We start from the raw sequence: 12,860 nt of genomic DNA on the forward strand, positions 1-12,860 counted from the left end.
TCTTCTATCGATAATTTGCTTTATTTAAAGGGAGTTGTAATTGATAAAAAATAAGCTGTTTAAGTTTAATTTGAAATTGTTCTGTAATGATTATTGAAAAAAATACTGCACCCTATTTATTTAAAACTGAACGGCTTCTTAAGTTTGTTTTTATAAATTATGAAGTAGTTTAGAGATAATAATAATTGTGAATAAGGAAGTACTAAGCAACAATAATTTATTGAAAGCAACCTATAAAAAATCGTACCAACTTACTTGTTCGCTGCTCAGTAAATCACTCAAAAAACAGTGGTTTCTTAAGTATTGAACTTACAAAAATAAACTATTATTTTACAAATCTTATCCATTCATTAATTTATTAATTGTTAAAAATTTTATAACATTCGAATAACACAAAAATACTAGTTTTTAATGTCTTGTTTAGGTTGTTGGTAAGTAATTGTAAATAAAGTATCGATAAACTATAATTGTGGGGAAAGCCCTATTTACGCCTTTATTTTTTTTCGCCATTTTAGTGTTTGTTGATTCAGTAAACAGTTTTCCCCTAGATTTCGGGATGTGTGTCCGATCTGTCAGAGTGTCCGTAAATCCAAGTGGATGCCTTACGCAGCGTGCGATTAAGTGCGAAATAGGATACGATAAATACTGCCACCGAAGGAGGGCACGTTCATGTAGATATACTTAGTCTGGCCATAAATACTGTTACACTTAAAAATAAACAAAATATTACATTTGAATTTGGAATCTGTCATTTTTATATGATTGTTCATTGAGTTTTCTCATTTTGGCGCCAATAAATAGTACAAGATTTTGCGGTATAAAAATGGAGTGGATAAAAAGAACCGATTCGCTGTGATTGCATTACATTAAGTAGGTATGGAGCCAAATGCAATACAATGCCATACGCTTGGTGTTAGTAAAATGTTTGTGTACCGGTCTATTAATAGGTGCAATGAGGGCTCCTCTGTTTGTCAAAAAAAAACTGGCCGTCCACGTAGTGTTCGTACGAAAAAGGTGGTCAAAGAGCAGTAAGGGAAAGAATTCGAAGAAATCCTGTCTGAAAGCAAAAGATATTATCTCGGGAGATGAAGATAGCACCTAGAACCATGTCGCATATTTTAAAAGATGCAGCCTATAAAAGACGTACTTACTGGTCATTTCTTAACTGATAATTTAAAAAAGCATAGGGTGGTAAAATCGAAACAACTTAGTACTGGTACGCAAAGGGAAGTCACAGAAAAAATTTGTACATCAAAAAAAAACTACTAACAAACTAAGAAAATTTTGTAACATTTTAACAAACAAAATGACAGTATTCACGCTCAAAGCTCTAAGGAAGCTTCCCAATTAATCGACAGAGTGCAACGTGGGCACTATCCGACTTCAGTGATGGTTTGGTGGGTTATTAGCTATGAAGGAATGACTGAGCAAGGAATGAATGATACTTTTGTGAAAAAGGTATCAAAACATCGGCACAAGTGTTTCAAGATACCATTGTTCACAACCAAGAAAGGTCCTTCCAGCAAACTGTATTGCAGCCAATAGAGACCACTTCGAATAAGCTTTTTATATTGTTTTATGTATTAAACTACCACACTGTAAAAGTAATGAATGTTATTTGAAATAGAAAAATTTTCAGCATTTATGGCAAGACTAGGTGTATACTACGAGATATGTAACAACCACCATTATAAACAAGCTATGCTCCAGGGATTATGGCTCGTGCCGTTATCAGATGTGGTCCTAGCGTCGGTCTACATGCCGGGGGAAGAGGAGGTACCAACAACGGAGCTCTGAGCGCTTGTCACATACTGCGAGACAGAGAGACTGGAACTCATCATCTCCGCTGACTCCAGCGCACATCACACCATCTGGAGCAGCCAAAATACCAATATAAGAGGTGAGGACTTACTTACATATCTTGTTTCTACTAACCTTAATATACTTATCAGGGGTCTGAGCCATCCTATGTTACGGCGCGAGCCCAAACTATAATTGACCTAACACTGGACCGCACCAAGCCAAACGAGTATACTGGTACCGCAGGACATATCATCATCAGCCGGAAGACGTCCACTACTGGACAAAAGCCTCCCTCAAAGATTTCCACGACGATTGGTCCTGCGCTACCCTGATCTAACGTATTCCGGCAAACTTGACCAGATCGTCGGTCCATCTTGTGGGGGGCCTATCAGCACTGCGTCTTCCGGTACTTGGTCGCCATTCGAGGACTTTACTGCCCCAACGGCCATCTGTCCGTCGAACTATGTGCCCTGCCCACTGCCACTTCAGTTTTATCAATCATTGGACTATGTCGGTAACTTAGGATCTCCTCATTTCTGATTCGAACTCGCAGGGAAACTCCGAGTATCGAGTAGAGCCCTTTCTATTGGCCTCTGAGCAACCATGATCTTTCTCATAAGGCCGTTAGCGACCACGAAGAACAGCACCTAGTGGTGGCGCAAGCATGGCACAGAAGTATAGTTACTTCTATGCCATGCTTGCGGCGTTTTGCCCTCCAGGATGACGGAATTGAATAGTTTCTGGAGGGTTTTAAGTACAGGGGTAAAACCAGCTCTCAGAAACTCAGCTGTAATTACATCCTCTCCTGGCGGCTGTAAGGGCGATACTAATCTCGTGCAGGACACATATAACTAACATTACTCAAACGTTAATCAACAGCTATTAACAGACGTGCCCTCTTACTTCGACAAAGCCCAACTCAAACGACAGAAGTGTGTGGTGGGGTTCAGAGCTAGATAGGCTGCGCTGCAAAGTAAGGAAGCTGTTCAACAGAGCCAAAAATACCCGAGCACCAGACAACTGAGACGCGTATAAATAAGCCCAGTACCGGTTCAAGAGGCGCATCCGCGAAAGAAAGAGATAAAGCTGGAGCCGCTTCTGCACTAACATTGAATCCAAAAACTGAGCGGATTAAGTAAAAAAAATCCTTTCGAAAGCGATGCCTAGGTTGCTTGAAAAATCCGACGGCATATACACCAAATCGGACAGCTTGACCTGCGAGCTAATCCTGCAAACTCACTTTCCTGGCTGCCGCATCACCAACAACCAGACGGGGGAGGAGGAGGCGTCGCAGAGCAATACACCGGATCAAACGGATTGGACCACAGCTCACGGGGTGATGGACAAAGACCTTGTAATATGGGCAATTAACAGCTTTCTTCCATTTCAAACAGGAGGCCTGGACGAGATCTTTTCCGGATTGCTACGGTGGAGTGGTATGGGTCCGCTGGCAGTACATCTAATTAATATCTACAAGGCTTGCCTGGCCTACAGATATATACACTCAAATGGACGGAAGTGAAAGTAGTATTTATCCCTAAGCTCGCCAAAAGTGACTACACGAACCCCAAATCGTACAGGCCAATCAGTCTCAAATCATTTTTGTTGAAGACTCTAGAGAGACTTTGCGATGGAGATATTAGGGAAAATGTTCTCCACCAAAAACCGCCACATGCTAACCAACACGCCTATAGTCAGGGCTGATCAACCGAACCGCACTATATTGTGTAACATCTATTGTATTGAAAGGATTATCACGTAAACAATCAACCTCAGATGCATTTATTAACACTAAAGGCGCTTTTGACACAATCTCTTTCACTAGCATAGGCTGAGCGCTAGCCGATCATGATGTAGATCCTACAATTGCCGGGTGGATCGACAGCATGTTGAAGCATAGGGCGATACGATTCACTGTGAACACCAGCACAAGATGTGTGCTGTCAACTGGCTGCCCACAAGGAGGAGTACTTTCGCCACTCCTTTGGAACCTCGTGGTGGATGAGCTCATCACAAGGCAAAACAAAAAGAAACTGTACAAGGTGGGCGTGGGCTATGCGGACGACCTCGCCATTCTAGTAACGGGACCATTTGAGAGCGTTTACTGCAGCCTCATGAGATCCGCTTTTAAGATTCTTGAAGAATGGTGCATACAATATCGACTTACAGCTAATTCGTCAAAGACGGAGCTAAAACTCTTCACAAACAAACGCAGCCTTGGTAATTTTACGTTACCAAAGCTGTTCAACACCGAACTAAGCCTTACCAAAGAAATTAAATATCTGGGGGTCATACTGGACAGTAAGTTGCATTGGATTTTTTTTTCTCACACAAGTTTGGTTTTCGATATGATTGACACAGTTTTGGCGATGGTGACGGTTACCCGCCTTGGGTTGCAAAGAAAACTGACATACAGCAATTACTCATGGGTCATCTTGATGTTACAATAGTTCAACGTTCAACTGCAGGACTTCAAAATTAAACACAGCCATGGTGTAGAGTGTGAATGCGAAAAAAAAACAAAATAGCGCAATAGCAAAATATTTTATTAACGTAAATATTACAATATAATGCAAAATAATATAAAAGCACTTCCCTTACATAAAAATATTAATAATTCCTGATACGATAAACTTTATAGCTAAATAACGAAACAAAATGGACGGAATGTAATGTTCTTAATGATTTAAACCATTTAAATACTATGATGATAGCAAATTATCATAACTTTGCTGAATGGTGATTCATAACTTACATATTAAGTAGGTACTACATTTATAATATATTGGTAATCAATCAATCACAAATTTTGTGATACTATGTGATGTATTTATTGTAAATTAAATACTTGCGACATTTTTCCACACAAACATATTGCCAAACATTATCCCTCATGGTATTTTAAAGGGAAACAGGACCCGCCTATTGCAATCGTTAATATTATGAAAAAGTTACGATCAAATAAAATATCCGAGTGATGGTTTATAAAGGGTGTCACGGGCATGCAGTGTTGGACATTAATATACACTTATAAAATTAAACTAGATAATTACTAAAGTTACATGCTGTATAAATGCAAAAAATACAAACAAAATAATTTTAACTTAGGGGGCAATTTATGCATCAAAGTGTTGTGTCAGTAAATAATTAATTTCTAAGCAATTAAAATTATTGGTGGGACATTAATGTTGCCATATTTGATAATGTAAATTGTGATTTTTTGCTAAATATGTAAAAATAAAGTCAGTAAAATAATAAAAAATAACATACAGACGTGTTAAGAAATAAAAAAGAAAAAGCCTTTTTTTAGAAATAAAATAAATAAACATTCGTCTTATGCTAATTATTGACAAAAACCGGTATTTTTTTTAAATAAAATACAATAAAAAACAACAAACCTTCCATTTCTACATTTAATGGTAATCATGGAATGATCACGTATTATTCAGTTTATAATAATTCGTGTTATTTGCAACTCTATGGCTCAATTACCGGATTTATTAAAACAGTAGAAAACTATTTATATTCAGTAGTCACCTATTAAGAAAGTGGTATTTGAGTAATACTTCTGACTTGATTAGCTTTGTAAAGATTATTTAACGAGTTCAAAAATATTGGGCCTAAGTTTGTAAAGTCAGCCAAATTCAAGTACGCAATCGAGTTTCTAGAAAATATAAAAACTTATCCTAAAGTAAATACTAACAAAATTAATTATGAGATTATTTAATACGATGGCTCTCGCATGACGCGATTAACATACACTCAAACAACTTACTTCTAACTATTCTATTCGTCAGATTTGAGATGTTTCAATCAAATAGGATTAAAAACCTTTTATTACTGACGTATATAGAAGCTATAAAAAAGAAATGAGTCCGCTGCAAGTCATTTGTCGTCTAACCAGACAGTATTAACATGCAGCGCTAGAATGCTGAAAGTGCCGGGATTTTCATGAAACTGACGCGTATTGGTCAACGTTCTACAACTACTCGTCGGTGCTATAGATTAAATACTGATCGATTACAGAACTGACATGGCTACAACCTTAAAACTTAAATGCGTGTTGCTGCTACAAACGCTCAGCATAGACTAAATGAGTTGACGACGGCTGTCCATAACTCACGTTACAAACAATGAAGATGAAAAGGCTGCTCTAGTACGTAGCACATATTAACTCAACAATTAATTTATATTGAGGTGGAACTCCACACTGTATGCTATCAACTCCTCAAATTTCAACACAATAGACAAAATATTCACACTAAATTCATAGACTATTTTCGAATTAATTTATGTTATGTGTAATAAATTAATAATATATCTTTTAATGAACTACAATATTAATTTGACAGTAAATACGACAACTCCAAAAACGTATGACATATACATATAAAAGTAAATTTGAAGGATCTCATGTCAAAAAGCATAACATCATGCTATATACTGAACATTTCAGTAGTTTGGGTTGAGATTAGGCCTCTCACATACACTTCTCTGATCGAAACATCCATGCTACTGGAAACAATATAGCGGTAAATAGCTTACTAATGTTGGTTGCGCCACTTACACATGAACATTAGTGAACTCAAACTAATTAAGATGTAACAAATGAAGCATTATTGGCAAACTCCTAAGAAATTTTTACATTAAACATTAAAAAAAAAGAGGTAATAAGTACTTTATATTACTCCATAGACACCAGGAGAACGTAACTATCGTAGCGGTGATAGTAACGTCTTTCATAGCAGTTGAAATCATGTGTCATCCTAGCAATATGTACCAGGACTTCATATACAGTTTAGAGGTTCATGCGCAATGCACATCTTAAGATTATTATACAAGTGCTGACAAGTTGTTGTTCGTGTTTCTCTTTGTGTCTTCTTCTTCCCCCTTCACTCGGCAAGGTAAACTCCCACAGTGTGATTGCACACATGTTTTTTTACAGCCAGCATTGGGGGCACGTTAAGACCGGTGATGTCTTTTGCAACTTATCACATATCTAGTTTAAAACTTTTGTTTTTAAGTATACATATTATGATAAGTTGCAAAATTCACAATATTTTTATTGCGAGACATGTTTTTATCCCCTACATTAAGTCAAAACATTAAAAAAACCAAAAAATTAAGTACTGTATGTAAGTCGTGTTTGTCAAAATATATATAATAAAATTGTGACAGTGTGATGTTTATATTTAGTTGAGAGTCGTGAGTACATTAAAGTTTTTAATACTTAATAATATTTATAATAATTTCACACCTGAATGTCGATCTATGAGACAAGTAATTTTAAACTTGCGGGTAACTTCATACTGCTTTTATTAAGAAGACAATTTATGTAACGCAAATAGCTATGAAACGTCGCAATATCGCAAAACATAAAATTAATCGAATAATTATTATAGAAATCACAAAACCTGGCGGTATTGCTACTTCCGGCCACCATAACGTAACAGAAGGTCGTAGTAAGGTGCGTGTGACTGCTGGCACCGTTAGTATATCCAGCTGACGGGGACCCACTGGTGGTCGGTGGAGAGAGCGTGCAGAGCGTCCATGATCTTGGAGTAAGTGGTGTCTGTATTGTTGTTCACTATTATCAAGTCGATGTACTTCTCGTACTGCCGCTCTATGCGGGAACTCTCCTCCAGTGTTTGCTTCATGTCTTCTTCCTGTAACATATTCGGACACGACATATTACAGTTAAACAGTTTCGTAACGTAACGCGTTACGGTGACAGTCGGTCTGGCTTTCCTTTCTCTCTCGTATACGGCAGCCGTAGGCAGGCTCCTCCTCTCCCACTCCAAACGATTGTTACTTTTTTAGTATGAAATAATAATACTAATAATGTACATACACAACATTGTAATGTACCACAGTGTTACATATTCAAGAATTGTCATTAAAAATAAAATATATTTTATAATCAATAACAGATTTTATTAATAAATAAAATTTCCTTACATTATAATATTAATATACTTACAATTTAAGTTATAACCTAAGCCTTTCTCCATTTAAACAATTTCAATATTAAATAGTTCACTGTTTAAGTGATCACTTTTTTTGACGCACACGTTTTTTTTGCCGGCGTCAAAAATTTTAAGTTTGAGGAATATCGGAAAAAACTCAAACTAATATTTCAAAACTATTATTATTGGTGTAATAATGTTTTTTTTTCAAAAGTCAAATGTATATCAAGGATTTACTGATGCAGTTTTATAAAACATCATTAACCAACATCATTCCTGCTATCTACTGTCTAGACCTTAGATCATGTATATGTCTAGATAGAGCCTCCTAGACAATCGATAAAAACAGGCTACGTTTATTACTCTGTGCGTCACAAGCTATGTCTTACACCCGCGATTTGTATATCACATTGTTTTTTTTATTTATGAAACTAAGGGACGAGACGAGCAGGACGTTCAACTTGAAAAACCCCAAAAATTCTGAGCGGCACTACAACTGCGCTCGTCACAATAGATTGCGTTAAAAAGTATTTAAGAGAAGCTTTAAAAAAAATTTAAACTGAATTAGTATATTTAGGTTTAAAAATAATTTTAATTTAATAAATTAATTTAGTATAAATAAATAGAATATTTAAATTCTAGACATAAGATGTTAAGTCTCATTCAGGACAAAACACAGTAATGCTTACACATTACTGTTTCACGGCAGAAAAATGCGCCGTTGTGGTAGCCATAATCACTTTGTTAGTGTGCGTGTATTGCTCCAAAATCGAGGCTAACAGTCAATCTCGATATTTTTCGACCATTTCAGAGTTGTAACAGTTTATCTTGACGTGCAAATAATAAAAGCGTTTTGTATAACCATAGACGTAGTAATATCCTATGTCCTTGGGCATGTGGCGTGTGCTTGAGGTATAGTGTCACTCGTGTCACTCGTGTCCTCATACTTCACACGACTTGACACCTCAATACTGCGAGCGATACAAATGTCAATGTGTGCGTTAGCTACTTGTTTTATATTCACAATACTATGAAGCTATTGCCGAGCGTGGCTGACTGTTTACGACTTGGCAATCAAAACCGTTACAGTAACAGATGTTCGTCTCTCTAGCACGCTTTATTGTATGTGTATAACTCACAACTGTCAATTGTCCGCGTGTCACACCGTCAGCAGGCACTCGTCAACATATAAACAATACTTTTGATTGGTGATTCATGAAGTGGGCCGCCGATCACAATATGAACGCGCGGCCACATCATATAATTTTCTACATATTATGTAAATCAAATTGTGATATAGTTACCTCGTAGAGCGACGCCAGCGACTCGAGCGTGCGGGCGCGACGCGAGCTGTATCTGATGGAGCTCTGGCGGTCGAACTGCGGACGGAACGAGACTCACATGATAATACCTGCACTCGTGTATGACGCAGGTATATTAATTAAACGGTAGATTGTCAGTCGACTTCTTAATGTTACGGATACACTATAGTGATATTATATATATGTAAAGAAACTGTAGTTCTTTAAAGTACATTTTGTATAACGCTCTATGGCCGGTAAGTTGTGATTGTCTGTAATGTCGATACAGACAGATGACAGCCGCCATGTTCTGAGACATTTGTTGCTAATTAAATAAGTTAAGAAAAGTGATTAATATAATAAGGAATTGAGAGTAATAGACTTTAATTGTCGTTTCTTTGATTTCAGTTGAGATACCAATTTTAAGTTTACAATGTAATCATACAATTACTCATGTGTATATTTTACGCTAATAAAATTAAAAACTTTGATTTCATATTTTGTTATTAAATGTATTTTAAAATTTAATTGAGCTGTATTAATTGTAACTGTATCAACAAAGTCAACAGTATGATAGTTACCGCCAGGTTCCTGTTGGAAGCGTGCGTCAGGTTCTTGAGGTGTTCGATGCCCGGCGCGGCCACCAGCACCACGTAGGGCAGGAACTCGCTGCTGTTGTGTAACAACTTGAGGGACTGGGGCGCGCAGTCCAGAACACACATCTTACCTGGAGCGTTTATTTAAATATTATCTAATTATTTTTATCTACACCCATACTTTAAATCCTCTATTAAAGATTCTAACCAGTTACCTTATTGCGAACATTAAAAGACCCAAAGTCCTAATAACCATTACATTATCCAACCGAGTGTTGTAATGAAACTCAGTACAACATTATATCATCCGTTTTTATAATAACACTCCTTTGCATGATATTATGGTTACTAGGACTGGCTTTTTAATGTTGGCAGTAAGCTAACTGTTTCAGAATCTTTTATAGAGGATTCATATTGAGGGTGTAGATAAAGTCTTGTATGCAACTGTTTATAATTAAGTATTAGGTAAAACACTCATGTGATACTATTATCATCAACCCACATTCGTGTTTTAATACCCCTTTTTACATAACAGTTGCATAAATAACAATTAAATCTATTAACACATTCGGAGTGTATCATAAAAGTGTATTTTAAATTTTTTCTCGCCAGTTCCTCCACCGGACAACTCACCTTCCTTGATGGCAGCCCGAATGGAATCTAGATGTGTCCCATACAAGTGTCCGTTATGCTCTCCATACTCCAGGAACCTGCCGGCGTGCGCGTCTCGCTCCATCTCCTCTCGAGACACGAACCAGTAAGACGAGCCGTTCTCCTCCAGGGGCCGCGGAGGACGGGAGGTGTCTGTAAGTGAGTACACACATCACTCTCTTTTGGTTCATTGTGCGTAAACAATAGGGCAGTTTCAACTATCAGGATTACATTATGAAAGTATGTTATTTATAAAGTTTTAACCACAATATATATTATAATTTAATAATTTATTATAGAAAAGCCTGAAGCCTAGTAGATATATATTATAATAATATAATATTGACACACTTTTACACAAATTATCTTATCTCAAACTAGGCATAGCCTGTACTATGGGTACAAGACAACAATGTATATATTTTTAAATTTAAAATAATAGTTTTATTATTGTATATCTTATAATGCCACGTGTTCTACAACGTCGACCACCATATTTTAACATTATTGCTATGCAAATTCACGGCTCCCGTTTTGGCTCGACTATTTATCGTTTAATTTTAAAACAATTTTTCTTAGCTTAAAGTGGAATTAGTTTGAGTAAATAAAAATATTGAATATTTACGATCATTTTTGAATATGTTTTAACAAATATAAGAATATCCTATTCTAGCTAGTCTACCCAGCTCTGCTCTCTCGGCACTAGTACAATGTTTGATGAGTACTTCACACCAAACCAACACATGCCATAACTATGTGGGCTGCACACTTTCAGCACCAAAGCACATGGAGTCTGTCTGTGACACCTCTTGTTTGTTACAAATGTGTGTTTGGAGGACACGTGCTAATTATTATCATTTATATAATTAATTTGAGGTCGGTTCTAGTTCCGAACACATTTGTTAACTATTGCTGTTCGCGCAACTAGAACACCTGCATGACCGGTTCTCGCGTCAAGCCTACGTCGCGATCCCCGCTCCTGTACCGACCAGACTGCACCGTACAATCGTAGCGGCGACACGACCCGAGATTTTATAATTAAGAGAAATTGTATAATATATTATATTCCTTACACATTATTAGTAGAAGTTAATAATAAATTCAGTTCGAGTACTATCCTGAAGTTTTAATATCAAGAGAGCTTAGTTGAGAGCCATAGATCGCGACATAGGCTTGACGCGAGAACCGGTCATGCAGGTGTTCTAGTTGCGCCAACAATTGCACTGTACGAAATGCTAATGACTGCATGTTGCAGGTATATTGTGACAGTCGTGATATTATAATTAAATGGTTGATTGTCAGTAGACTCCATTCATACAATATAACAAGCTGGTTTTAGTGACATAATGTTACGGGTACACTATAGTGATATTATAATAAATTTAAGTACATCACGAATGTAAACAGTGCAAGTAATTTTTTTATAACATTGGAGTCCCGACCCCACATCTGTCTCACTTGGGATATATTCTAATGTAGGCCAAAATCATTAGAGTAAATAGGTAATATTCATTTACATTACATTATATTGATTAATAATTAGCATTTTATTTTTATTACACTTCACTCTTCCAATTCTTAAATATTATTCCAATAAGTAAAGGTATAGAATACCTTATCTGCCTATTGTGACCGCTGCAGCTGAGAACACGTCAACAACTTAAATAAAGTGACTGACGTAACGCATGTGTAACAAGTGGCTGTCACGCACACTACAGTAATAAGCCCGGCCTGTTGTCATGCGTTGCCTAACAGCAAGAGGCTCTATCTAGACGTTCAAATAATCTAAGGTCACGTTTTATATTTATGGATTAAGAATTATTTCGTACCTCAATGTTTGGATCCCAAAGAGATTATGAACTTTAATGTTTTTTGTGAACCACCAACCAGGACACTGGTTATTTGTTTAAGTGTTGAGTTCTCAGCTCTGTGTACCATAGGTTAGATACCATAGGTCCGTATTGGTTTCAGGACAGTTTTATAAATAAGCAATTTATTGTCGACTAACAATTTTAAGTTCCTGCCCAACAACCAGTAGGTAGAGTCACAAGCCTGTCTATATCACAGAATACAAACATCTGCTGTCAACTTCCCTGACTTGAAAGATGCTTTCCAAAGTAGACTGAAGAACACGAGTGCTACATGTGATTGATCTTTAATAGCGAAACTCAAAACTTTCGACTGGGTGAACCGAATTTGATAATTCTTTTTTTATTTGAAAGCTGGTGCTTCCCGAGTGGTCCCATTGTAATTTGGTCCAGATCTGACAAAAGCATCCATGTATCGCAAAGTGGACGATAAATTTACGAATAACTCAATATCGGGCCAACCGATTTCGATGATTCTTTTTTTATTAGAATATTTATCTACACATATTTAGCCAAATTAGTTAGTGTACTTCAAATTCACTAAAAATCATAAAATAAAAAAATAAAGTAACAAAAAAACAACCGACTTCAAAAACACTATTTCAATATGCACTAATAAGTATAAAAATAATTGCGCATTTTTATACAATCTAATTAATAAATCTAATTCTAGTT

General features: G+C 36.5%; 1 protein-coding gene across 5 annotated transcripts in view; it reads right to left on the bottom strand.

The window, feature by feature from the left end:
* Nucleotides 1-4,328: 4,328 nt before the first annotated feature.
* LOC126972722 (protein PALS2) overlaps nucleotides 4,329-12,860 on the bottom strand; it is a 34,061-nt gene continuing 25,529 nt past the window's right edge. For all 5 annotated transcript variants that reach the window (XM_050819634.1, XM_050819633.1, XM_050819637.1 and 2 more), the window contains 4 exons: nucleotides 10,300-10,470; nucleotides 9,652-9,797; nucleotides 9,074-9,148; nucleotides 4,329-7,469 (listed from right to left, as the gene is read on the bottom strand). In XM_050819634.1, the coding sequence (XP_050675591.1) occupies nucleotides 7,293-7,469; nucleotides 9,074-9,148; nucleotides 9,652-9,797; nucleotides 10,300-10,470 (569 nt within the window). In that variant the 3' untranslated portion in view covers nucleotides 4,329-7,292. The remainder of the gene's footprint in view (nucleotides 7,470-9,073; nucleotides 9,149-9,651; nucleotides 9,798-10,299; nucleotides 10,471-12,860) is intronic.

Source organism: Leptidea sinapis, chromosome 27 (genome assembly GCF_905404315.1).
Source record: "Leptidea sinapis chromosome 27, ilLepSina1.1, whole genome shotgun sequence".
In the NCBI taxonomy this organism is placed as follows: domain Eukaryota; kingdom Metazoa; phylum Arthropoda; class Insecta; order Lepidoptera; family Pieridae; genus Leptidea; species Leptidea sinapis.